Raw genomic sequence first — 26,768 nt, 5'->3', positions numbered from 1 at the left:
ACAGCTAGTCAATTGCCTTGTGTTGAGCCTAGACAAGCGGATTTGTGAGCCATGAATGCAGATGACCGTGAAACAATAAATATGAAAGATTATCAAATACTTTTTTCTTTGTGTTCATTTGATTCCTATTCAAGCTGCTATAACGTCATTCTTCAATGTTAAAAAACGGTTATCGTATTAATATAACACGTTAAATGTTAAAATAAGCGTGTTTTTCACATTTTCAGCTAGTGATGTGCCGCGAGATTTTTCAATGAAAGAAGTGTCCCTTGGCTCAAAAAAGTTTGAAAAAGACTGCAATAGGGGACATTAAGGGATACTACAGTAAAAAAATGGGACATAATACAAGACACCATGGCACATTATGAAACATAATGGGCAACAATATGGCACAAATGGGACACAATATGACAGTGAGAGCTGTGATTCGCGTGTTATTTCACGTGTGTTATTGTAGACGTATTTTTCCTTTTGGCACACTGGGACGTATGGGATATAAGAGAAGACATGGGAGAAATAGGACAATGGGACAAAATACAACATTATGGTACATCATCGAGGACATTAAAGATACAATGTGACAACATGGGTTGTATGGCAGCATTTTGATGAAACATCAAGTCTGTGCATGTTTTCTTCATCTGCTTTATTATTAAAAAAAGACACAAATACACAAAACCCAACATAAGATAATCATAACATCATTGCTTCAAAACATGCTATTATTTACATCATGTTGTTCATACATTCATGCTGTTGCCTATTCACAAATGAGCTTGAGTGATGCAAAACATGGTCGACTGAGGCAACAAAAGGGTCAGCACAAACAGCAAAAAGTGGCGCTTTTAGGCAATTGCTTGAGCAAAAACCCCGAGCGCTATATCAAGTATTGTGTCTGTTTCTGTTGGCGTAATTGGGCTCTTTGACTTTTGATGAGGAGAGCATTTCTGTGAGGACAACGAAACGCAGCTAGGCATGCTACATTTCGCCACTTTTTTTTCCTTTAGGCTGAAGCAAAAGGCCCTGGACACGTCTCATACCTTTAAACTTGTGAAGGTAACAAATGCTGAACTACTGAAAATGAAATTACTTCCAGACAACAGCAACAGTGAATTTGTTTGTATGTTTTCAACTTTTCTGATCCAGGCTAGCACAATTAAGCGCCGCATACACTGTAGAATTTAGATGTGTTGTCATTTAAGTCCTACAGATATTGATATCATTTTAAATGCCAACCGTAGAAAAAAATAAGTCTAGTGTCATTAATGATGCTAACAACAATGCTCTTCTCTACGTGTGCTGCAAACAAAGAACGAGACATAGAAGTGTATTAACATAGTATCCGAGCTAGCTTACGTAGTCTTTGAAGCCACTTAAATACTTTTTAAATGGGGTAGTCTTGCATTGGGGTGGGGGGCTTCCTTGTCGTTCCCACTACGTACAATGCTCGGTAACCACTTGTTGGTGTCACATAACTATAGATGAACATAAATTACAAAGTTGTGCTGCGGTGCACAGACATTCTTTGGAAAACGTCTGTCTGAGAAGGATCGTGATAGATGTTGCCCAAGAATCGGAACACATAAATTACATTACCACTGCAGGTCCAAGTGCCTGATTCCAATTTCATACCAATTATTGCATATTCCTATGTTTGTAACTCCTCAAAGTGTCAACACTGGGCAGTGACAACAAGGAAGTTAACAAGACTGTGGTACCTCGACTTACACTTTAATGATGAGTTTCAAGAGCTTAGTCGTGGCAACTTCATAACAAGCAATAGTTTGGCAGAAAGTGAACAGTTAAATTTTGGTGGCCTCAGTATTGCATCCCTGCTTTTTGCAGATGATGTGGTGCTGTTGGCTCCTTCAAACGGGGCTCTCCAACTCTCACTGGAGCGTTTCGCAGCCGAGTGTGAAGCGGTTGGGATGAAAATAAGCACCTCCAAATCTGAAACCATGGTCCTCAGTCGGAAAAGGGTGGAGTGCCCCCTCCAGGTCGGGGGGGAGATCTTGCCCCAAGTGGAGGAGTTTAAGTATCTTGGGGTCTTGTTCACGAGTGAGGGCAGGAGGGAGCGAGAGATCGACAGGCGGATCGGTGCAGCGTCTGCTGTGATGCGGACGTTGTATCGGTCTGTCGTGGTGAAGAAGGAGCTGAGCCAAAGGGCGAAGCTCTCAATTTACCGGTCGATCTACGTTCCAACCCTCATCTATGGTCACGAGCTATGGGTCGTGACCGAAAGAACGAGATCCCGGATACAAGCGGCCGAAATGAGTTTTCTCCGCAGGGTGTCCGGGCTCTCCCTTAGAGATAAGGTGAGAAGCTCGGTCATCCGGGAGGGGCTCCGAGTCGAGCCGCTTCTCCTCCACATCGAGAGGAGCCAGATGAGGTGGCTTGGGCATCTGATTCGGATGCCTCCTGAACGCCTCCCTGGTGAGGTGTTCCGGGCATGTCCCACCGGGAGGAGACCCCGAGGAAGACCCAGGACACGCTGGAGAGACTATGTCACCCAGCTGGCCTGGGAACGCCTCGGGATCCCCCGGGGAGAGCTGGAAGAAGTAGCTAGGGAGAGGGAAGTCTGGGCTTCCCTGCTAAAGCTGTTGCCCCCGCGACCCGGCCCCGGATAAGCGGTAGAAGATGGATGGATGGATGGAGGACAATTGCTTGCTTCAAGCTATTTATTGCCATACCAGACTGAAGCGGAGTGGATAACTTTGCATAAAACAAAATGTTGTGGTCTTTAACCAAATCAAATAACCTTCTGAAAGGTTTATCGCGAATGTACATTGCAAAATGCCATATCTGGGTTCATCAACCTGGCATTGATAATGTAGTATTTAAACATTTTTTACAATTATTATTTATACACAACACAGCCGGAGAGACTATTCAACAGTCCTCACAGGAGTACAGTCTTTATCCTGTGCAAAACCGATAAACATTACAGCAGTGAGTGTGACAGTCTTGTGTTTTGTCATCAAGTTTAAATGTACTGTCTCTATATTATACTGCTCCCTGGCGGCCAAAGTGGGCAGACCAGCCACAAAACATTAATGCATTCAATTGCAATTGGATGCGCAAACTGTTTAATAATGTACTGTACATTTTTTTTATACTGCAGGACAACGTAAAGTACTACTTTCCTTATATATATGTGTGTGTGTGTGTGTGTGTGTGTGTGTGTGTGTGTGTGTGTGTGAGTGTGTATACACACACACACGCATTGTCACGATGTTTGGAGTAAAAAGCATGATGCAGAATAAATTAAGTCATAAGTCAAGGTACCACTGTACAAAGTACATAAAAAAAACAACAAATATAGAATGTTACAATGTCCAGGTCCACTGGCTAACATCTGCAATTATTTATCTTACTTCAGTGGCCATCACGTTGGCACTGACTGGGAATAGTTGATCTGTGCATTTACACACCTCCTGCATTGGCAGGTATCCAAACTGTGTCTGATTTATTTAAGATTAGTTCTTATTTAAAATATCCAAATTTTTCCCTGACAAATATCCACATTTTGTCAAATTGGAGCAAAAAAATGTCATGGGTCACTTGACCCATGCAGTGTAAATCCAGATACAACACATTTTTAGCAACATTTGTGTGTGCTGTAAAATCAAAGATTGGGAAATTGCTCACAACCAATTTTCAGACATAGCTACCAAATCCAATCCTTTACCGTCTGATCCCAACTGAAATCCAAATATTAAAAAAAAAATCTTTGAAACTGTCGTGACTCATTCACTTGATGCTTGGTTTAAGTAGAGTGTGGTTTCACATCCAGGCGGTCGTTTTAATTGGCACAATATCAGCGTCCCTGCCTATTTCTCATTCATGTTCACTTAAGTCTGAAGACAGATCTCAAACCATCCTCCATTCTTTCCATATGCATAGACGGGCAACCCACCTTAGTGACACGAACAGCACAATTCTAGTGCAGAACCAAAAACCCTTCTATTCCTCCTTCTATTTGCAAGTTGATGCCAGGATACCTTTGGTGTGCAAAGCCGTAGGCAGGTGGGCAAAAGCATGCTCTACAAACTAAACCCAGACTTCAATCCAACTCAGACTTCAGTCTAGAAGTATCTTGACATGAAACAAAGTCCAGTCAAGTCACTTGAGAAAAGACACTAATATGCAAAATGGGATGCCTTGAAACCTCAATGGAATCTAGTCTACTGAGTTTTTGCTGAGCAGGTTTCATGACAAGTCGGGATAAGTCATGCAAAGTTTCATGAATTGAATGAAGAGCTTCAATGGTAAGGGGCTTTGGTGGTTACTTCTTGGCCGCTAAGGAGGCCAGCTGACCGTCGATGTCCTCCTCAGGTTGCAAAGCATGCCACTGGGCGATGGGGCGCCGGGGGTTGGCCAGCATGTCGGACCAGTGCTTGAGACCCAACCCGGTGGCCTTACTGCCCACAAAGATCTTCCCGATGGCGTCGTTCTTGCCGATCTTGTCGTAGTCGAACACCGTGACAGCCACAAGGATTTTCTGCAATCGTTATAAATGTGACGTGTCATGAAAGCACTTGCCAGACACCTAACACAAGTTGTTCTCAAACAGGCGGAGCCACACTCCTTGGTGTCCGTGAGTCGTAGCTTGAATGTTTGCAAAGTAATTTGCAATAAATAATTACGCGAATCAATGGATACAATTGTTTGAGGCCTTGATCAGCAATATGATCAGACAACACGGCAGGAGTAAAACTACTTTTCTCAACATTAAGTGTGTAATATTTATCCTGCTCATCTAAAACAAGATATTGTGTAATAATTATTTCTTTATTTCATCTTCATTTATTCTATTCATGTCTCCATGGCAAGTTATGGGCCCTACAACTCTCGATTGACCAATGTCCAGAAATACAAAGTATATATGGTGTGCCAATAAAACAACATGAAATTAATGATTCCTCCTTACCATGACTTTGGGACAGTTAAAAATTGTGAAATGATTGTGATGACTCGTCATGTAAATCTAATAAACCTTCATGAATGAAATCTTTCTTTGTTTAGAAACAAGGCGAAATATAACGGGAATAATGTCCCATTGTTGTCAAAAACAAAAGGTGATTTTTTAAGAAGTCATATTTTTTATAATAACATAAAATAATTCAAGAAAAACAGGCATAATATTTTGTGAAATAAAACTTCATCATTATACGTAGTTCATAAAATGGATTGATGCATGGTTGGTCAAGTTGAGATTCAAACTTCAGAACAATGAGACTTGCTAGCCACTCTTCCATCGTGCAACAGAAACTCGTACTTTGGGTCACTATCGACCGACTCGTATGAATAGAGGAATCGTGCAAGGATCAAGTTTGATACTACACCTGCATCTGTTCCAGTGGAATTTCAAAGCTGAATGATTCATTGTAGTATGGGTTGAGGGTGTTCTTCTTCACTGTTGTTTTCTTCTTCTTCAGACGTTTACCACCCTGCAGCAGCTGAATCTTCACATATGGGTCTGCACAAGCCAGGAATATAAATTAGTCATTGTCCACTTTCAAGCGCGAGAGAGAGATCCTTGGTTTTACTGCCACGGCATCCAGCATGTCCAGGTACAGAAAGTGAGGCAAACAAATGGTTTTCGTAGCGTTATCACAACAATAACAATACGATAACAATACGTTATCACGTGGAGCTAAAGTGCATGCTGACTCACGCCATACTTCATGTCTTATGTCTGATTGTTTTATATTTCTGGGACAAAATACCCTAATTTAAAACTCTTATTTGAAACCCAAACCTTTGTTTGAAACCAAAACTTAAAACCACACTTGAAGCTACTGTCGCATTTTTTCATCAATCGTCTTCCTACCGGATAATCCACAGGCATCCATCTTTTTCAAGTTCTTGGCCTCCAGGATGCAGACGGTGAGCTTCCCGGCAGTGGGGACATAGCGCAGGGAGATGCAGATGTCACCGAGTTTCTCAGGCTGAACAAGCACAGATGCCAAAATTGTCAGGCTTGAAGACTGGTGTTTAGTTAAGAATAATGAAGCAATGTTAGAAATCATGTCTCCAGCCATTGCCAGGACCAGCTGTGCTGCTTCTCCCTTGACAGGTCAACTAACCATTTTGAAGTGTCTCATCCAGTATGGTCATACTTCAGTGTAAAATAGATTTAAATATCAAACATAGTGGCTTGACAGAAATAGCCTCAAAGTGGAAAATCTTAAATTTAGCTGCCTCTTTCCGAAAATTTGCCTGTGAGGGAGCCTTTGTGAATTTTACCGGATTGTGATATAACAGTGGAATAAATTTTCATAACATTGCTCCCACACTGAGTTTTGGAAGCACTATTGTGTCACAGGCAAATGATATGCTGATCTGTAATTAACATTAGGGAACATTGTATGACAACAGGCACAGGCACAAATGTTCAGCAAAGGAATTTGGCGATGAAGTAATGCTCCGTCAAGTGAAAATGTTGGCCTATATCAGGGGTGCCCATTAGGTAGATCCTGATCTACCGGTAGATCTAAGACTGGTCCCAAGTAGATCCGAGGAGTGTCAAAGAGAAAAAAAAACTAAAAATAACAACCATTTGTGTGTTTTTGTACATGTTAGTAATATTTTTGTGTTAATGTACGCTGCACCCTAATCATCCTCAGTCTCATTTTCACACACACACACAAAAAAAAATTAAAATTAAATAAAGCAGGTAAATCTTGAATTTACGGTGGCGCGTGATTACGTCACCGGAGGTTGTTAGCGCTCAGCACTTTGCAATTGCAGCCTGTGATCAGAGCTGTTGCGCTCTATCTTTTATCGTCATTATTCTCATTCAGAGTTTGCTTCATGTACAATTCACCGAGGGCACGGGCAAAGAATAGGAATCTCGGAGGGCCCAGGGAAGCACTTTAAAACTGTACGTGTGAGCTACGATAGTTAACAGGCTGCAAAAGTGCATCGCATGCCTCAGTTTCAGGCTGTTTCTCATCATGGCGTTAATGTGTGCGTGTGTGTGCGCGTGCCGGTAAGGGTAGATCCCGGGAGCTTAGTTGATCGAAAAGTAGATCTTCGGTCCAAAAAGTTTGGGCACCCCTGGCCTATATGGAGTTCGACTTTGGGCTATTTGAGAAAAAGCAACTGCTCACCTAGTTGCAATACCTTCGCTCAGCTCCCATGCCCCCGCCCCCACCCCGTCATGACGGTAAGAAAAGCTGGACTTGGCATTTGCATGCTGCAGAACCACCCTTCTTGCCTGATGAATTTAAATACAGTGTTACAGGTGTACGGTTATCCTTTGTATGTTTATCCTTTATCCTTTTGGGTGTTTTGAGCAAGTAATGTCGGATACCTTTAATTAAAAGACCTGGCAACTGCATTAAATTGGGGTGGGGGGGGGGTGCGCACAATACGCCTTCTTTCAAACTGAACATAATGTCAAACAGTCACAATACAATGATATCATTTCAGTTTGCGTGGGCACCTCTTCTTGATCGGCGCTCTCCAGGTCCCGCCACTCCTCAATGGGACGTCCGAGGTCGATGGTGTTCATGGGTAGCTTCACCTCGCCGATGACATCGTGCTTGGAGAAGCGGTCGTAGTCGAAAACGGACATCACAAGAGTTTTGCCACCGAGCTCTTCGTAGGGAACCTGGCGTGGTTAACAAAAATCAACGTTTAAAAAAAACATTTCAGACCTTTTGCTCAAATTGTAAATGTGGCCTCTTGCATTTATCATTGTACTCAGTGTTTTCATTCATTCACTCATTCATTTTCCGATCAGCTTATCCTCACAAGGGTTGCAGGGGTTGCTGGAGCCTATCCCATCCGTCTTCGCCGGTAGTGGTTCGACCAACCTGAACCGGTTGCCAGCCAATCGCAGGGCACACACAGACGAACCACCATCCACACTCACATTCACACCTCAGGACAATTTAGAGTCTTCCATGAATCAGCCTGCAATGCATGTTTTTGCGAATGTGGGAGGAAACCAGAGTACCTGGAGAAAACCCACGCAGGCCCAGGGAGAACATGCAAACTCCAAACAGGGAGGCCGGAGCTGGAATTGAACCTGGTGCCTCTGCACTGTGAGGTAAACGCGCTAACCCTCGGTGTTTTCATTTTCGAAATTTGACTGACGGTCAGCAAATCACGAGGCAAGCAAGCAAAAATTCACACTCACATTGATACCTATGGGCAATTTAAGTCTTCCATGAACTTGATGTAAGTTTTTGGAAAGTGAGAGGAAGCCAGACTATTATCCGCAGCAACTGAAAGGTAGATTCTAATCAGCAGTTCATCCTGTTCATCCTAATGCAACCATCGCTCATGAACTGGAGCTCTTCCAGATGGTTTTGGTCAAGCGAAGTGGTATATGTCCCTGAGTGGTCATCAGCCATCAGCAGGACACATGAACACAAACAAAAATTCATTCACATTTGCGACCAGTCCACAGTGCATCCTGCCTCCTTCCCAAACACAATACAATACATGTTTAATTATAAAGCGCTTCCACAACCACTGGAGCTATAACAAAGCGCTTTTCCTGCATAAGTTTTGTTGTTTGAAGCAGTTCTATATGAAAGAGGAGAGAATCAAAGTGTCCTTTCACAAGTGGATCAGTGACGTCATGCTCAAAATGTGCACACAACTGCTACGAACTAAGTTTGCAAGAAGCTGTAGCGTACATTGATGAAAAAAGAGATCAGTTCACTTCTCCTGTCACATGTAAATCCGCTTCAATTCTAAGCGCCGACTCTCATTCCAAATATGAATCCGCACTGCATGCAGGCGCTCTTCTCTCCTTATCCTTGGCTGCACAAACCATCCATCAAACCGCGCCGACTTCTCTGCTGAACAACATTGGCGTGTGAAAAATGCTGCCCATTACAGGCACAAAAAAACACTAGCGCCCCAACCCTGTCCAGAGGCGACAGTCAAGTAGCGCTTACATTCCTCTCAATCACAATCAGTGCTGGTACACGCATGCTGATAAGTAGGCGCAACCATCAAGCACAGCTTGTTCTCCTTTCGACATCTGGTCCACATGAAGGACAATAAATAGCATATGACAAAATAAAAGACAAAAAAAAAACAAAAGCAAAGCTCTTGAAGAGCTCTTGCCAACAGCTGCCAACTATGGCACCATCTTGGATGTTCTAGTCAATTGTGGTGGGCTCCAGCTCAACCCATGACCTTAACAAGAAGAAGAGGTATAGAAAATGCATGGATGGATGTATAAGTGATCAGTCAAAATAATAGCTTCAAGTGCCCATCCCCAGGCTCCTGTGAAAAACGTAAATGGACTCAGTTTAAGCAATGTTGAAAATGAAGACATGTTCATTTCACAAGAGGAAACACGGTACTGTCCAGTAAGATTGGCTCTCCATCAGCAGCAATTGTGCAGACAGGCAGAACTGTACCAGAGACATTTGTTGAGTCCCTGCAGACCTTATTCGCTGAGACAAGCAGCCTCACCAACCTGGCGTACATTCCTTATGTAATACATTCCTTAATAGACTTTGTTGCTCTCATTTACTTGGGCTTTTACGGACTTACTTTGAAGACAAAAGTCTCATTGAAGACGGGGTTGAGCGTTTTCTTGTGGACTTTGGTGTCAAACTTCTTCTTCTTGTCGGGTAGAAGAAGGACTCGAACGTACGGATCAGAAGTCCCACCCGAATCCATGGACATGAGGTCCGCCGCTTGAAGGATGCCGACGGTGAGCTGCGCATGGAAATAAGATGCAACCATGGCTTGATTTATGTCAGGATTACTCTTAGCAGACACCGACAATGTATCACAATCAGTCAACTTGCGTCTCGACTGACTGGAGATGAATTAAATTCCTCAATGTCACAAAGTTTATAACAACAACTCTTCCAAACAAAATGATGTATTTTTTCTTCCGGCAGACACTCAAGTGATTACTGGTTGACAGCTGAGAAAATTGCAAACTGTGCAGCCTGACGGGTACTCATCACTTGTACTCTTGGTTCGGAATCAGCCCTGAAAAACTGAAGAAAAAAAATGCCCCACTGGCATCATTCAATTTGCATTTTAGTGTTGCAGAACAAAATTAGTCCATTTCTTGCTTTGACAGAAGGTTAATAATTACATCTACCAGAAACAAGTACTAACTTATACGGAGGAAGAAAAAGATCAAATAATATGGGTGTGATACGATTTGATACTATCAAAATCCTGGTTGTGGGTGTTTTTCAGATGATGTTTCAGTTCACATTGGTTCAGTAATGAAGCAACATACAAAATATAAAACGGCTTGTGTGTAGCCGAGCTGCCTACTCTTGTGGATTGTCCATACTTTTTGATGGAAATCACCCAACTCTGCGTCGTTTTGGCCGTATGAGTACCAGTACCTCTTCTGGATATTAAAAATAACAAAATAATTAGATAATTAAATAAATCATGGATCACATTGTTCATACATGTAAAAATGAGAAAAAATACTTCTGAGATAATCTACGGTTTTTGACGTGATGTTACTTTGCCCGTATAGCTCTGGTGATGTAAGCTAATGGAGTGTCCAAAAGCGCCAGTTTGAAAAACAGTCAGTGCAGCAGAAAATGTACATGTTTTCAGGTACCACAACCACGTTCTGTTTGTAATCTCAAAATGTCGTAAGTCAGAACGTCAAAAACCAAGGGTTTCTCGATTCAACAAGCTTTAAGGAACTAATAGGGAACCACGGACCTTTGTGTTTTCAAAGTCGTAGTCAATGGAATATTGGAGTTTGCCCAGCTTCTCTTGCTCCTTTTCCTCTTCCTCCTTCTCCTCTTCCGTGAGCCCAGTCTCTCCCTCATCATCGTCATCGTCCTGTGGTTTCTGTGGTGATGAAGTGACAACATGATGCTATCAAATGACAAAGCACTATGGAACTCAATGCACTGGGCCTCCCCGTAATTCACTAGCATGCCACTTAGCCCCTTAGAGTTTGATTAATGCCCCTGATTAATTAAACGCATGAATATCAACAACAGATTATTCTTTTGACCAACTCTGTTCACTCGTTTGAGCTCTGCTGACATGCTAGTGCAGGACAAGGGGCAGCCAGTCAGTGGAGGTAACGCATGCGCGTAATCATGAGCATTCCATCACTCTCCCGAGCCCCCTGTTCAAGAGGCTAAAGTTGTAAAGTCCAATGGACAAGTGGTTAAATCACTCCTGTTACTATTGCTGGGGGCTGGGATGGCCGGGATCGGACCGGAAATACACCGGCCATTCAGGAAACTTCACGTATTTTCCCGAAATTCCCAATGGCCACCCCACCCCTGGCGTGCACCCTGGAATGGTTGCCAGTCCATCGCAGGGCAGACTGTACAACAATTACTGTCAAATTAAAGCCTGAAAGTATGGTACTCATATTTGGCATTTCAGAGAAGTTCATGAGTGGTTGGGATTCATGCAGTCATCTTCGGTTTCTATAAATCCACCACAACATGCCCTGTAGTACATGCATTGATTAATGGTGTTAGACTGTCCCTCTGTGATCACTGCATTAGATGGTTCTACCTCTTCTTCGGAGCAGATCTTGGCTTTTCAAGGTATTAAATGGGGGGGAGATAAAATTAAAGAAGCCATTCCAGAGAACCCGCCAACCCCCACAACAGCCAATCCACCTACCGTAGAAAGGCGGTCCACCACGGTCAAGAAACACAAGGCAGACACATAGCCACAAAACAGGAAGGAAAGCAGAGAGAGGAAGAGATTCAACTCACAAGACAACAAGAGAGAGAGTGGTCGCTGTTGCTGTCGCTCTGGAAAATGACACACTTGTGTAGAACCTTCACTGATGTTATTAAAGTGCTTTAATTAAAGAGCCACAATCGGTCAACGTGGGCGTCAGTCGATTAGAGTGCAGATGAATCAACATTCATTCATTCATCCATTTTCCTAACCGCTTGATCCTCACTAGGGTCGCGGGGGGTGCTGGAGCCTATCCCAGCTGCACCGGGCAGTAGGCGGGGGACACCCTGAATCGGTTGCCAGCCAATCGCAGGGCACACAGAGACGAACAACCATTCGCACTCACACTCACACCTAGGGACAATTTAGAGTGTTCAATCAGCCTGCCATGCACATTTTTGGAATGTGGGAGGAAACCGGAGCACCCGGAGAAAACCCACGCAGGCCCGGGGAGAACATGCAAACTCCACACAGGGAGGCCGGAGCTGGAATCGAACCCGGTACCTCTGCACTGTGAAGCCGACGTGCTAACCACTGGACTACCGGGCCGCCATGAATCAACATGTATGTTCTTAATTGATCAAGTGGAGCTTGTGCTATCGCCCACTCGCTAGTTGAAACAAAACGTGTCATTTTTCACTGCAGAGGAGTATGTTTGAACAAGCACAAGATCAGAAATACACTGGCAAGTAAGGGCAAATGCAAGGGTCCTCTGGACTACTACTGGGGAAGAAAAAAATTGTTTAATGACAAAAAAACTCATAAATAATTTCATGACTAATATGTCAAGAATTAGGCATCATTTTGTGAATAGGGTTTATAGGAGTTGTGGATAGGCTAAGTGGAGGATATAGTTTAGTTTCAAGGTTGGGGTAAGAGGTTCAGATTTGGGGTTGAGGGTGGGGTCGGATTTCATGAGGTGTGTCAGAAAAATGCTCGGAGTGGTGTCATAAAGGATTTAATCCAAATCCAAACTAAAACTTTCCCCCTTCCAAGTAATCCCCCTGCATCGCCTGATGCACTTTTCCAGCCTTATCAGTCATTCCTATATGCGCTCCTGGAAGGATTCTTCCAACTCTGTCATCACAGCTATCAGGACATCATCCAGGTCTTCATAAAGGGTCCGCGTGATGACCCCCGTGAGGTTGGGAAGGGGAAAATAAAAATCACATGGGGTCGGTCACATCAGGTGAGCAGGGTGGTGGCTCCAGCACGGTGATGTCCTTTTCAGTCAGGAACTGTCAGATGCTCGAGGAGTCATAAATAGGTGTGTTGTCATGGTGATACCCTGGCTTAGGGTTAGATTTTAACATTTTGTTTAGGGCCAAGGGTTTTGGTTAGTGTGATAGTTGGGGTTGGGGCTGAGTTAAGGTTGAGGAAGGCATCAGGAGGAGTCATACCTCACCGCCCTCCATGTTCTTCATGTTGAAACCATCTTTGCCCTTCTTGCCTTTCTTGTTCTTCTTCTTCTTGCAGCAGCACTTTTTGATGATGCAGAAGCAGCAGGTGAGCACCAGCAAAGCGGCCACCACTGCGATGGCGATCAGAGCCCACGGGGGTACTAGCGGGATAAATAAAATGTCAGACTCAACACGTGTCACTTGACAATGTTGTAAAAAGAACAGAACCATCACTCACACGGGATTTTGTCAATTTCATTCAAGAACTTGCTCTTGATCTCCTCAAACATGTCGTTCTTGCTGATTTCCGTGTTGTTGCCAGAGCTTTCGGCCACCGTGGAGATGGCAGCTGGGGAGGAAGCCATACTAGCCATGGTGGTGACTCCGGTGGGCTCGGCAGGGGCCACCGGCTGTGGCCTCCTGAATAGATTGAACTTCATTGCCAGAAGAGATGAGGCGCAGCGTCCCTGGGTGACAAAGCAGGCCAAAATTAAGCATGATGTAATAACTATGAATGGATGGGTATGTCCTCAATAGGTGGATTCCTATCACTTAAGTATACCGAATTTGAGCACGACAGTAAAAACTCAATTGTCAGATGTCACTCAAAATCATGATGTAGTCTGATGTCTTGGATTACAGTCTGTGTTAGTACTGGAATTAGGGGTGTAAATTTTAAGATTGTGTTTGGGAGTTAAAGTTGAGTGTTGGATCGGATCAAACGGATATCTGAGCTGTGCATGAGCACACTCTCTCCTCTGTTACGTCCAACGACATGAGGACTCCGTGTCCAAGTGACAAATACAAAGTAGACAAAAGTCACAGCTTCTGCGCACATAATGTTCTATCTATCTATCTATCTATCTATCTATCTATCTATCTATCTATCTATCTATCTATCTATCTATCTATCTATCTATCTATCTATCTATCTATCTATCTATTGGTCATTTCGAAAGTGGCCAACATGATATGACATTTATCCTTCATATTTGTGATATAATCCTTTTTTACAAATATGCACCGTAGCTTTTGCAGGTATCACTTATGTGTTTTGCCATTAGCGATCAAAGATAGCCGACCTGTTGCGCATGCTCATTGCAGATTGTGCAGTATACCTAGATCGGGCATTCACAGGGTCAATTTGACTCGCAACATAACAGGGAAGTCATTTAAAGGCAATGTCAGATGATCCATGAAGGGACAATCAGAGGTGAGACTACAGTTTAATCCAGTCCAAGAAATTGCACATATTTGTTTCCTCTTCTGATAAAACTGCCGCTTCGTTAGTATTAGTTATATTTCTCTCAAGGACGTTAATTGACCGGACCATTTCAATGATGGTTGGACACTTGTCTGCTCACCAGTTTGCCAGTTATTGATGAGCATGTGATACAGTTGCACACGCAGCGGCTGTAGATGCCGCCGTCCGTCTGCTGGCCATTCTTTTTTGTTGCTAAGCAATCCTGAAAGTGCCTGTCAGCCTTCAGCTAGCCAATTGCCCACAACGCCCAGCGAGCGAGCCAGCCAATCCAGGGAGCAACATTTTTCTTGCTGCCCATTATAACTGCAACCTGAATGTACTGTATGTCCAGTCTTATTTAAGTTTCCCATTTCAATTTACACTTGCAATCATTGGTCGTAGAAAAACAGATGGATTCAAAAAAGACAGGAGGTGGCCTCTGGGATGTGCAATGAATGGACAGCTTTAACTTCCATAACTTGGGTTGTCTGGTTGAAATCAAAGCTCAGTGGAAAATGCATTACCACACACTTATAGTTGGTCAGATATTATCATTATGAAACATGCATTTTTAAAGCCAACTCACCAGTTAAATATGGTGGTGGTTGTGGTGTACGCCCCCCTCACTCCCGTCCCCACCGGTTTTGGCTTCACTCGCTCACCAACATAGTCAGATTCCTTCCGTAAAGCAGAGACTGCAGTCTCCTCTCACACTTCGCTCCACTGCAGCAACACCCCCCCCCATCCCTTCCTCCTCCTTTTCCTCAGCCTCCTCCAATACCCACCATCCCCTCTCTATCTCTCTCACACACACAGACACACACACACACACCTACTGCTCTGCGACTCCCCCTTTACCTCACTTTTACACCGGGCCTCATTGGGATGCCGTTCACAGCATGTCACCCTTTTTTTAGAGGATCAATAATGCCACAAAATGACATTACTGGGCCACAGCTTGCCGGTGAAAGGATGAGCGCATTAAGTTGATGGGTTTTGTAAACTTGCCACATTTCCCCAATTGTGCCAAGATGCGTCACAACAGAGCATGTGCGGTGGCTTTTTTTTTCTGATTGATCAGCAGCCTATGCAGAAATGTAAACAGGAAGTTGCCATCCAAAGTCCTTAAAGCCATCCATTATCTATTGCACTTTGTTAGGGTCATGAGTGAACTGGAGTCAATTACAGATGAAATTTGGTTGTATGCCCCTGGACGAGTCGCCAGTCAATTGATAAACAAATATTCACACAAACATTCAAAACAATCAAGGTATCTGCACCTCAACTGACTTTTGTCAAGAGAAACAGGTTTGGGCTGGTTGTCAGTCATGTCCAGGGCAGCAACCATTCTCAATCAGGTCACATTCACACCTGTGGACAATTTAGAATCTTTACTGAACTGAACAAACATGTTTTTGAGTGTGATGTATAATATTTCATGTTTATGTTTCAGTAATATCTGGAGTGGAGAGCGTATCCTCCAGTGGTGGACATGTCACACATTGTTTTCAGCCGACTACATAAGGACTGCCACGCACACAGCTCGATGTTGGATTCTTCAGCCTTGCTTACGACTCGTACCAAGTGCTTGTATATTTGAGACGCTTCTTGTTCCTTCCTCATAGTCTCTCGTCACGTTTTTGATCTTTTCTCAGATAAGTAGTGTTTTTCATTATAGTGATGTTATTGGTTTGTATGATGTATGTCCTTTTGTGGGTGTTTTTCGTTGATCTCCTTTTGTGCTGGTTTATTGTTACCAGCATCTTGTACTTTGCCGGTCTTGCCAGAGAACTCTGGATTTCCTGACAATAATTACAATAATCTCTCATTTTTTGCAGTTAACTCATTCACTCCCAAAGACATTTTTAAACATCTTTTCAGACTTGATCTAGAATTGGCTGGTGCTGAATGAGTTTTAATAGGGAACAAGATTCACCCGCAAAAGTTATAAAACCACAAAGTAGCCCCTACCCCCTGTGGAATTGTAAACCTGATACAGTTTTTAACATTCATCAACATTGCCTTCTGAGGGAGGAGAAGAAACTTGTGTTGGTGGCATTGACTTGGACTTAGGTTCATGCTGAGACTCATCTGCTGGAGGCGCTGACTGTGTAGCTAAGGTTTTTTCAATTGGAGATAAACATAGTGATTTATTATTATTGTTATTGAATGATTAGATAAAAAGGGTTGAAGGTTTCTTTTTTTATCAGAGAAGGGTCTTTTTTTAGTGAAGAAAAAAAACCTTACCTACTTGACAGTTTCAACTCTCACTTCAGCATTCATCTGAGCTGTCACTGCTTCCTTGTGATGTGTCTAAAAAAACAACGGACCGGGTCAGGAAACCTTCAAAATAAGGCTCCCCAACCCAGTCAAGGCTGCAAACAGCCCCTTGCCGCCATTGAATCAATGTGTCCCTGTTGATGGTGCTGTCTCTGTGGAGGGACGAGCGGGCTTACATGCTCCCACGCACCGGGGACACATTGCTTCAGCGCCGGCGTGGGGTTGGAGTGCATCATAACTAATCAAAAAAGTTGCTTGAACAAAAAAAAAAGTTATGGTGAACACAACACTGGTGTTGGGTGAGGCTGCGATGATGCGCAGGCCATCAGCCCATGGGATAAATCCACTTGTGCTGTCATTGGTCGATGCGCCGGGAACTGATCACACACCTTCTATGAGTGCCTGTGGCATATACAGCACAGTATAGGCATGTACAAAGCCTCTTAGTCAGCTCATTTCTTTGTGTGGCATGCAGAGAAACCCTCTCTCTCTCGCATCAACACGAAACAACGTGTCTTTCTGCAATATGGCTGCCGATATGGCTTTATTTTGTTCATTTTTAAAAATAATTTTTAACGTGAAGAGTAAAGTGGCGAGAGACTCCTTTAAAATTTGGAGTGTGGCGGGGTTATACAATACAACACCATACAAACATGGTTGTTTATATCGTGCTTTCACCACAGCTGCAGCTGAAATAAAGCGCTTTAACTTCACTTCCCTGTCACCGCATTGCCTTACACACATACACATACAGGTGACATCCCGCTTTAAAGACCCCGTAAATTAGGTACATTTAAAGATTTGTTTCTAAATAGGCTCCACTGTACTTGGCTTTTGTTTTGCTTTGTTTGTTTGTTTTAATCGTTCAACTCTGACTTGTTTGTGAACAACAATCCTCTCCGAGGTGTATAAAATTTGGAAAATATTTTTTTTTCACATTACGAGGACCTTAGGACTAACTCTGAATGGAGAAAAAATGCTGAATATATCCATCCCGTGTGATGTATATATACTTCACACACACACACACACACGCACACACACACACACACACACACACGCACACACGCACGCACGCACACGCACTCACACACACACACACACACAAATTCATACTTTTTTCCTGGTATTGCATATCATCCTACCCATAAAAGTGGCAAATTATCTACTTTGTGTTTTTTAGTTTCACGTTTTAACTTGATTGGAGATTTCATGTCTGTGCCATTTACGCAGAATGGTGACATTTTGGGAGGGAGAGCCGTAATAATGATGGATTTTCCGGCCAGTGTGAAAGAAGTCACTCTTTCCAATCCCCACATGATATCACTTAGACATCGTCAGTTAAACAACCCCTGAAGATGACTCATGACTCAACAGTTTTTGTCAGGATGGGAGCAAAGCCATGACAAAGTTGCAGCATCACCACAGACACACACACACACACACACACACACACACACACACACACACACACACACACACACACACACACACACACACACACACAGAGTAAATAAGTGTGATTATTTTAAGTGCAATGCGTGATGCGGTATTGACCTGCAGCTAACCCATTCCTAAATTATTTGGGGAGGCAGCTTTGAGGTCAAGCATCATGGCAACATTTCCACCTCCAGCACACACACAAAGGCCAGAGAACAAATGGATACAGCACAGCTCCAGATGCTAAGGACAGACAGAAGGCGTGTGTGCGTATGCGTCTGTTTGTGTGCGGCGACGCTGCAGGATGTATAAAAAAGACTGCACCCTCTGTGCTGCAATGCAGGGGAGCAACACAGTGAGCAGCTGCGAGGCATGTGGGCCAAAAAGTCCTCCTACCTACGCCATGCTGCTCTCTTTCATTCTGTCTCTACAACAGTCGAAAGGCTGTTTTCGAGACTTATAGATTTATTATAAAAACTGAAATGAATTGTCTTTATTTGTTGATATCACATCATATATCAGTGTTGATAATGATATTGACACCCATGTAATGGGATCAATATTTTACTTTCTGTTACTCCCTACTATCTCTTATTAAATCTATTATCTTTTAAATTTGAAAACCTTGAGCAGTTGTTTAGTTTTTACACTTTATATGTGTTTACATAAGGGCTCAAAAGTCTTATGGCCAGGACTAGGATTCTGGCCAGGATGACAGCTAGTATTATTTTCGGGCTCTCCTCTGAAGATGAAGGCAAGGACACGACTTTGAGTACTCAAACTAAGATCTCAGGTCTTCGGCCAGTACTACGACTCTAGGTGAAAGATCTAATGTTCAGGGCCAAGATTGGGATGAGGATGAGCTTCTAACCATGCTAGCCAAACGAAAAGCCTTGATGGACAGACCCTCCCACATCCTCCAGGCCACCCTGACAGCACTGGGCAGCTCCTTCAGCCAGACTGATACACCCGAGCTGCAAGGAGAGGTATCGCCTGGACTCACCCCCACTCACCCATTCTGAATATGCTGATATTTATATATTCCATCCATCCATCCATTTTCCGAACTGCTTTATCCTCACTGGGGTTGCGGAGGGGGCGGTGGTTGTAAAGTCCCAGGCTTTGATTAAGACTCAGGCTGAGGACAAACGTGAAATACACAACACATATATCCATCCATCCATTTTCCAATCTGCTTATCCTCACAAGGCTTGCTGGGGGTGGGGGTGGGGGGGGGGGTGCTGGAGTAGGCAGTATGCGGGGAGGCAGGGGACACCCTGAACCGATTGCCAGCCAATCGCAACCACACACAGACAAACAACCATCCAGGCTCATGCTCACATCTAGGGACAAATTAGAATGTTCAATCAGCCTGCCATGCATGTTTTTGGAATGTGGGAGGAAACCGTAGTACCCGGAGAAAACACACACGGGCCCAGGGAGAACATGCAAACTCCATACAGGGAGGCCGGAGCTGGAATTGAACCTTTGCACTGTGAGGTTGACGCGCTCACCACTGGACCGCCACACACCCACACACAAAAAATTGTATATATGTACAAATAATTAGGATACATGAATAACAATGCTGTATGCAACATTTTCTAAAATCTCTTCCATTGTATACACTTTCAAATAATAATTTACACAACATTCCTGGAAAACAATGTCCCATCAGTGTTGAGCTCTATTTGGAACAGGTCGCTGGCTACTCATTTGGTCCTTGGGGGCTACTTAGTGCCACCAAGCTCGACTTTGGTGACTCCTATTGCCAATGTCTCACTTCCTGTATTTGATTTTGCTTCAGTGCCCAAAACAAATAAATGCATGTTCATAGAAAATACCATTCTTGTGACGTATCCCAAATCCTGCAGCAAAATACAGATGTGATTACAGCAGAGTTAATCTGCTGAGAGAGATTGCACAGTGACAGTCTTGAAAATACATACATTTTGATGGTTTCTGTTTTCAATATTTTTCAGTATGAGAACTGGAGGCAATCATGCTAAAATGTCGCTTTTGACACCTCTGAGGATCTATTCCACCAAGTGCCTCCCTGTCCAGTCCGGTCCCCACATGCTTGAGTCGACATTATATATAATATATTAAATATTCAAATCACAAGGGTAAGGCACTAAAAAAGTAATTATCTGCTGTGTGTCTTATGCTTTAGATTTCCCTAGTGAATTGCTCATATGTCGTTTCAATAATAAAACAATACATCCATCACATTCATCCACATTTTCAATTATGAAGGCCAAGTCATAACATGTCATGAATAGGATTTAAATGAGTCACTGATGGCAAAGTCAATTTGATGCAGGCAGCGTGGGTTTGGTTCCCGTTCAGTGATGGTGTGTGTCTGAATGGTTGTCTGTTTGTCTGTCACAATATGCCCAATTTTGCCCCAAGTGACCTGCCTTCATCACCCCGTAACAGTGAATAGGATAAACAACGTAGAGAATGATAGATGGCAGATGGAATTGCCCCCCCACCCCCACCGCCCTCTCAAGAAGTGTCAATATCTAAGGTAATATATGCTCTTGCATGTACACAGAAAGTCAACTGCTGAATAAACTCCAAAACAGCAGCAACAAAATTATGGAAACCATTTCTCTGGTGCAGATTTCCTTATGTTCTAAACAAGTGTTTATATGGAACCTGGACTGGACCGGGCTAGGTATATGGTTAGGACAAGGCTTAGGTCTCAGCCTCACACTCTGTGGTATAAGGTATAAATCAGGAATAGAATTAAATGAGGTATTTTGTGCCAATCAAGGGGAAGGAGTAGTATTCGGGAAGAAACTTGGTCTTTTGTCCAGAATTTGGTCTATTGACTCAGGTCCAGACTAGTACTACAATATGGTTGAAGGCCTAGGGTGCCCAGGACTTGTTCTACGGTCTAAGGTCAGCAGGAGGTCTCAACATCAGGGTCAGGTAATGTCCTTGTACTTAGACCTCGGGTAAATAGACAGAACAAGATCCAGGACCAGGAAAAAGTTCCCACTAGGTTCTACAATCCAGGGCTAGTTTCAAGGTCAAGGAATAGGACTAAACAAGAGTGTTTAGGAATAGGACAAGGGCCAGTGCTAGTAATAGATCAAAAGTCAAGGCCTAGAACTGAGAGCTACAAATTAAGGTCTAATAACCAGGGCCTTAACTATTAGTAGGTCTAAGTCTGAGACCAGTTGTACTCAGGACTAAGTCTAAGGCTAGGTCTGAGTCTAGGGCCAGAGCTAGATGCAAGGTCTATGGCAAGGAATAGATCTAAGGAAAAGGACTGCAATGAAGATTTTGACTAAAGCCAAAACTGTTGAAATTGCCAGAATATAACTAGATCTAAAACTCACAAATGCTCCTAATATACAATAAGACACCATTGTTCAATCATATTTTTCTTCAGAAATGTATGACCCTGAGAAAACCTAAAAAAATGTGTCCCCTCATAAAGAAGGAAAAGGTTACACAGCCCTCCAACATAAGATAAAGTGTTGTTTTAATGTTCTTCAGAAGAGCACTCACTACATGGTGAGCGCAGATATTTGCAGTACATGCAGGGACAAGATGACAGGCTGCAGCACACAATGTCATTTCATGAACCATCAAGCAGCATCGGTGGCCATCTACCGTGCTTCTCCAAACAGGAGTCTTCCTAGTAATGGAACATCACATAAAAAATTGTCCAGGCCAGCTAACTATCGTCATACTGTAATGGTAATTTTTTTTTGTTTAGTATGTTTAATTTATTATTACAAATGTGGATATATCAATTTGTTGGACATTAAATTCATATAATGACAGTATATTATTCATTTTTCCTTAATTTTGATGAACACGGTGTGTTTCATAAGTCTATGTCACGCTACAAAAACTCATATTGAGCTGTATGTCTACACTTTGTTGATTATGATACTCAAAAAGGTGACTGCTTAGTGGCTGTTAGACAATGTGCTGCAGCACTACACTCCTTGATGATTGTTCCTTGTCCCAAGAGGAAGTCCTCATTAAGCGCACACATACACACACACACACACACACACGCACACACACATACACACACGCGCGCACACACACACACACACACACACAAATACATATATACATAAAGTTGTGAGTTCTATTGGGAATCCCATCTGCTCTAGCCCAGTTACATCACCGCTAAGTGTCATTCCGAGTATCAGGAAAACACCTTTGATTTGAAAGTCATCATAATGACTTGGTGAAATAGCATGTGGTTCAAGGACTGTGTCTAGGCTGAGGGACCAGAATTAGGTTTAAGGTCAGGGCTAGGATTATATTTTAGGGTGTAGGGCAGTGGTTCTTAACCTGGGTTTGATCAAACCTCAGGGGTTCAGTGGGTCGGTCTCAGGGGTTCGACTGAGCCTTTGCCATGGAGGGTAAGACACCTCATGTTAATTAATTTTGACACGCCTGCTTGGCCATCTGGCTGCAGATGATCACATTACATTGCTTGTCCAATCAGTGGTCCGGGAAATTTAATTCGCTTAGTCGTCAATGTGTGACTGTCGTGATCATTCATTCATTCATTCATCTTCCTAACCGCTTGATCCTCCCTAGGGTCACGGGGGGTGCTGGAGCCTATCCCAGCTGTCTCCGGGCAGTAGGCGGGGGACACCCTGAATCGGTCGCCAGCCAATCGCAGGGCACACAGAGACGAACAACCATTCGCACTCACACTCACACCTAGGGACAATTTAGAGTGTTCAATCAGCCTGCCATGCATATTTTTGGAATGTGGGAGCACCCGGAGAAAACCCACGCAGGCCCGGGGAGAACATGCAAACTCCACACAGGGAGGCCGGAGCTGGAATCGAACCCGGTACCTCTGCACTGTGAAGCCGACGTGCTAACCACTGGACTACCGGGCCGCTGTCGTGATCATATGTAGTTAAAAACAAAACAAAACAAAAAAAAGTATACTTATCTCTTGAAATTGGATTTACTTTTTTCAGTTTTTTTAAATAAATGTGTTTTTTTTATATGTTGAATTTGTAAAAAAGTATAGAGATGTATTTTTGACTCATGAAGGGTTCGGTGAATGTGCATATTAACTGGTTAGGTTCGTTACCTCTAAGAAGGTTAAGAACCACTGGTCTAGGGCGAGGGGAGGTCTACGATGTAGTACGAGTAACCAAAATGTAATCGTGATTTTGATTTTGAATTCTTCCAATCTTGTAACTTTTAAAATAGAAGAATAATTATTCATGTGCAGAACGGTCCGTTGCGTTTCCAGGTTCCAGCCATTGTGAAATTACTTTGAATGTACTATGCTGCTTCAATTCCTGGCCATTGTGACCTCCTCGAACTGTCCTTGAGTAAGATACTGAACCCGTAGTTGCTCCTGATGCTGCGTCATCAGTATGTTAATGAGCACAGTATAAAGCGCTTTGAGTACCAAAAGCGCATACATAACAGTTCATTTACCATTACCATCTACTATGAGTAGGACCACCTGTCCTGTCGAAAGATGTTGTTTAATGTCTATTTGTAATGTAAATTACAAATTGTATTAAATGTAAATTTATCCATTTGTGTTCATATTGTATTTAATTGAAAGATGTTTGTTGTTTTTTTTCTCTCTTTCTCCTTTCTTCTTTCTACATACATTCTTGCTGCTGGAGGCTGTAAATTTCCCCATTGTGGGACGAATAAAGGATATCTTATCTTATCTTATCTTATCTTATGGCTAGCTCTAGGCCTACGATATAGGCTAGGTTGAGGGCTAGGCCTGATCAAGGCCCAGCACTGGCACCAAAAAGACTATTAATTCCTTCATCAGTACTAGGAATAGATCTAATGTCTAGGGCCAGGCCAAGGCAAGGACTAGAATTAGGGCTAAGGCAAGACTCATATTTCTAATGACGACTGCCAGGATTCGGTTTGAGATTTTGAGGTCAGAATAGTTCTGAAGACTGGGACATGGACTACAATATGTCTAGCGACTACGGACAGGAGTAGGTCTACTTGCAAGAGGTTGTACAAGTCCTAAGGCATTCAACCTGGACTCGGTCTAAGGTAACAGGCCAGTATTAGTGATCTAAATCAAGGAATACATCGAAGGTTGAGCGATCAAAGCCAGGCTTGGTGTAATATAAGCCCTTGGGCTTGGACAAGTGATACGTCTAATATAAAGGCTAGCACAAGATATAAGGACAAGGTCTAAGGTCTAGAACCAGTGCTAGAATTTTGTCTAAGAACAAGGGTGCGCACTAGGAATTGGTCACATGTTCCACCAATGCTCATAATATATACTGTAAAAATAAGCAATGGTTCAAATGTAGAGGCAACTTTTGGCCATCTCATGATCACAAACATGCAATTGTTTGCAATCATCTGAACCAGGTAGCACACATATAATTCATTCATAATTCAACTGCTAATTACAATGTGTGGGGGTCAACGTAGAGGGGAGGAAAACAAGTGGGGGTGCAGTGAGTGTGATGTGAGCTGTTCCTTCTCTGCCACTGGCTTAGCACATTTGACATGTGTAAATGGACATTAGAGGAAACACTTCATTCATAAACTTGCATTGTTTGGAAATAAACAAACCGAATTTCTCTATTACAAACTGTCTCTCACTCACACACACACACACACACGCACACACACACGCGTGCACGCACACACACACACACACACACACACACACACACACACACACACACACACACACACACACACACACACTCGTATGTTTTTGTTATGTAACATTATACTGCAGCAAGCAGCACTATGAAGCAACGCAAGCACTCCCCCCCCTCTCCCCTCTCCCCCCAGCCACCATCCCATGCAGTAAAAGTTCCGCTCGTGCAGAGTACAGTGTAGTCCTTTATAATGACTTCCTAATTCTGTTCTGTCTCATTGTGCCTGTAATGAGGTTAGGAGCCTCTGAGACTCGTCTTACCTGGAGTCAAAGCTGAGAAGACACGAATAAAAGGAACGATGCTTCCAAAGAAGTCAGTGAATCAAAAACATTGTCCAGGCGTCACCGGTGATGTCTTGTAGTTTTTTTTTTTTGTTTTGTTTTTTAATTTTCTCCTCAAGAGACACTTTACAAACACTCACAACATTTTTCCATCACTCTGGCAAGGCGCCGGCGTCGTTCCTCTGCTGTATTTCCCGGCACCCTTCGCTCATTGGCCCGTCAAAGAGCAGGGGGAGGTGTTTGCATTGATGTGGTGCATTCCTCACCCCCTTCCTCCTACTCCTCCTTCTTCTGCATCCATGCAGATGATGCTGAGCTGGGCCAATCGATGAGAGAGATAGAGAAAGGGAGGGAGATAGAGTGAGAGAGAAAAGGTCCCGCTGGTAACTGTGTGGAGAGTGTACACATAAGAACATGAGTTTACTGAGGTGCAATGAAAGAGGAAGGTGTATATGTGTGCTAAGGTGTGAAGCATGGATCAAGATAAGGCACTGGTGTCAAAGTCAAAGCCCGGGAGCCAGATCTGGCCCACCACGTCATTTTATGTGGCCCACTAAAGAAAAATCATCTGTGTCAGCTTCCATAATCCTTGCTTAAATCTGAACCGAAATCTCACATTGTCATACGCAATAAACAACGGTGACATTTTGCAATAATTTTGTGACCTGGTTTACACTTACTATAATAATTGAACAAGTAAGAAACAAATAGTTGAATCGTAACAGACAATAGTAATGTCTTATTTTTTGCAAGTAATAATACGATGTGATGATTAGTTATTCGCTTTCCCTTTCATAACGGCCCTCCGTAGGAAGAAGTAACTCCAAAGTGGCCGTGACAAAAATGAGTTTGACACCCTTGCTCTAAGGCAGGGGTGTCCAAAGTCGGTCCTCAAGGGCCGCTGTCCGGCCTGTTTTCCAGCTCTTCCAGCAACACACCTGATTCAAATCATCAGGATTGTTCTAATGCTGCTTCAGAGCTGGCTGATGAGCTGATCATCTGAATCAGGTGTGTTGCAGGCGGGAGAGCTGGAAAACAGGCAGGACAGTGGCCATCCAGGCCCGGAGCTGGACATGTCTGCTCTAAGGTCTCGGGTTTATGAGGACTAGATCAAGGTCAAGGGCCAAGGCCTTCTTTTGAATGAAAGGCAAGGCTACTTTATTTATAAAGCACATTGCATACTCAAGATAACTCAATGTGCTTCACATAATTAAAAGTACAGAGCAACATTTCCAAACAAAAAGTGAAAGACATTGAAAAACAAAGTCAATAAATAAAAAGATAGCTTACTAAACGTACAAAAGAATGTGCACGAAAGAAGGTCTTAGCAGACCAGTGACATCTCCATGGCCTTTTGTTTTTAGGCAGAGTTTATAGGTCACTTTTATGACAACCCCAGAGGCTAATGAAAACAATATATACATGTTAATCTTTTCAGATGTAATGACAGACTAAGGGCTAGGAGAATAGTCCTGGATGGAAGGATGGAAATATCGGCATGAAATATTAAACTGATTGGGCTTCTGTCGAATTAAACACATTTCCAATTGGAGCAACACACCAGATACAAAAAAACAAAATCTCATTTTGGATAAGCTCTTACTTAATGTCGAATATAGATGACATGCAATCATGAGTTATCATTTGTTTCTGAAAATTCCATGTAGCCGTTTTTAATTAAATTGATGTAATGAAGTGGCATCCATTCATTCTGGCATCTGAAATCAATACCCAGCTCAAGTCCCGTTGCTGCAGAGAGCTGTTTGTGCTGCAGCATCCTCCAGGG

General features: G+C 43.1%; 1 protein-coding gene across 3 annotated transcripts; it reads right to left on the bottom strand.

Annotated features, from left to right (window-relative positions):
* Positions 1-627: 627 nt before the first annotated feature.
* On the bottom strand, positions 628-25,239 carry LOC127607101 (synaptotagmin-2-like). Of its 3 annotated transcripts, none has more exons than XM_052075194.1 (10): positions 24,962-25,239; positions 13,312-13,540; positions 13,074-13,234; positions 10,681-10,812; positions 9,526-9,693; positions 7,451-7,618; positions 5,834-5,951; positions 5,346-5,479; positions 2,659-4,501; positions 628-1,817 (listed from the first exon to the last, which is right to left on the bottom strand). In XM_052075194.1, the coding sequence occupies exons 2-9, from the start codon at positions 13,511-13,513 to the stop codon at positions 4,286-4,288; spliced, it is 1,299 nt and encodes a 432-aa protein (XP_051931154.1). In that variant the 5' UTR covers positions 13,514-13,540; positions 24,962-25,239; the 3' UTR covers positions 628-1,817; positions 2,659-4,285. The 3 variants fall into 3 exon arrangements, with proteins under 3 accessions (XP_051931154.1, XP_051931153.1, XP_051931155.1); XM_052075193.1 differs by lacking the exon at positions 24,962-25,239 and adding an exon at positions 14,903-15,065; XM_052075195.1 differs by lacking the exon at positions 24,962-25,239 and adding an exon at positions 14,903-15,065 and having other exon boundaries at positions 10,681-10,803.
* Between the last annotated feature and the right edge of the window lie 1,529 nt (positions 25,240-26,768).

Source organism: Hippocampus zosterae, chromosome 9, assembly GCF_025434085.1.
Source record: "Hippocampus zosterae strain Florida chromosome 9, ASM2543408v3, whole genome shotgun sequence".
Taxonomy (NCBI): domain Eukaryota; kingdom Metazoa; phylum Chordata; class Actinopteri; order Syngnathiformes; family Syngnathidae; genus Hippocampus; species Hippocampus zosterae.
The sequence above is the reverse complement of the archived record's forward strand: the minus strand, read 5'-3'. Positions and strand labels throughout refer to the sequence as shown.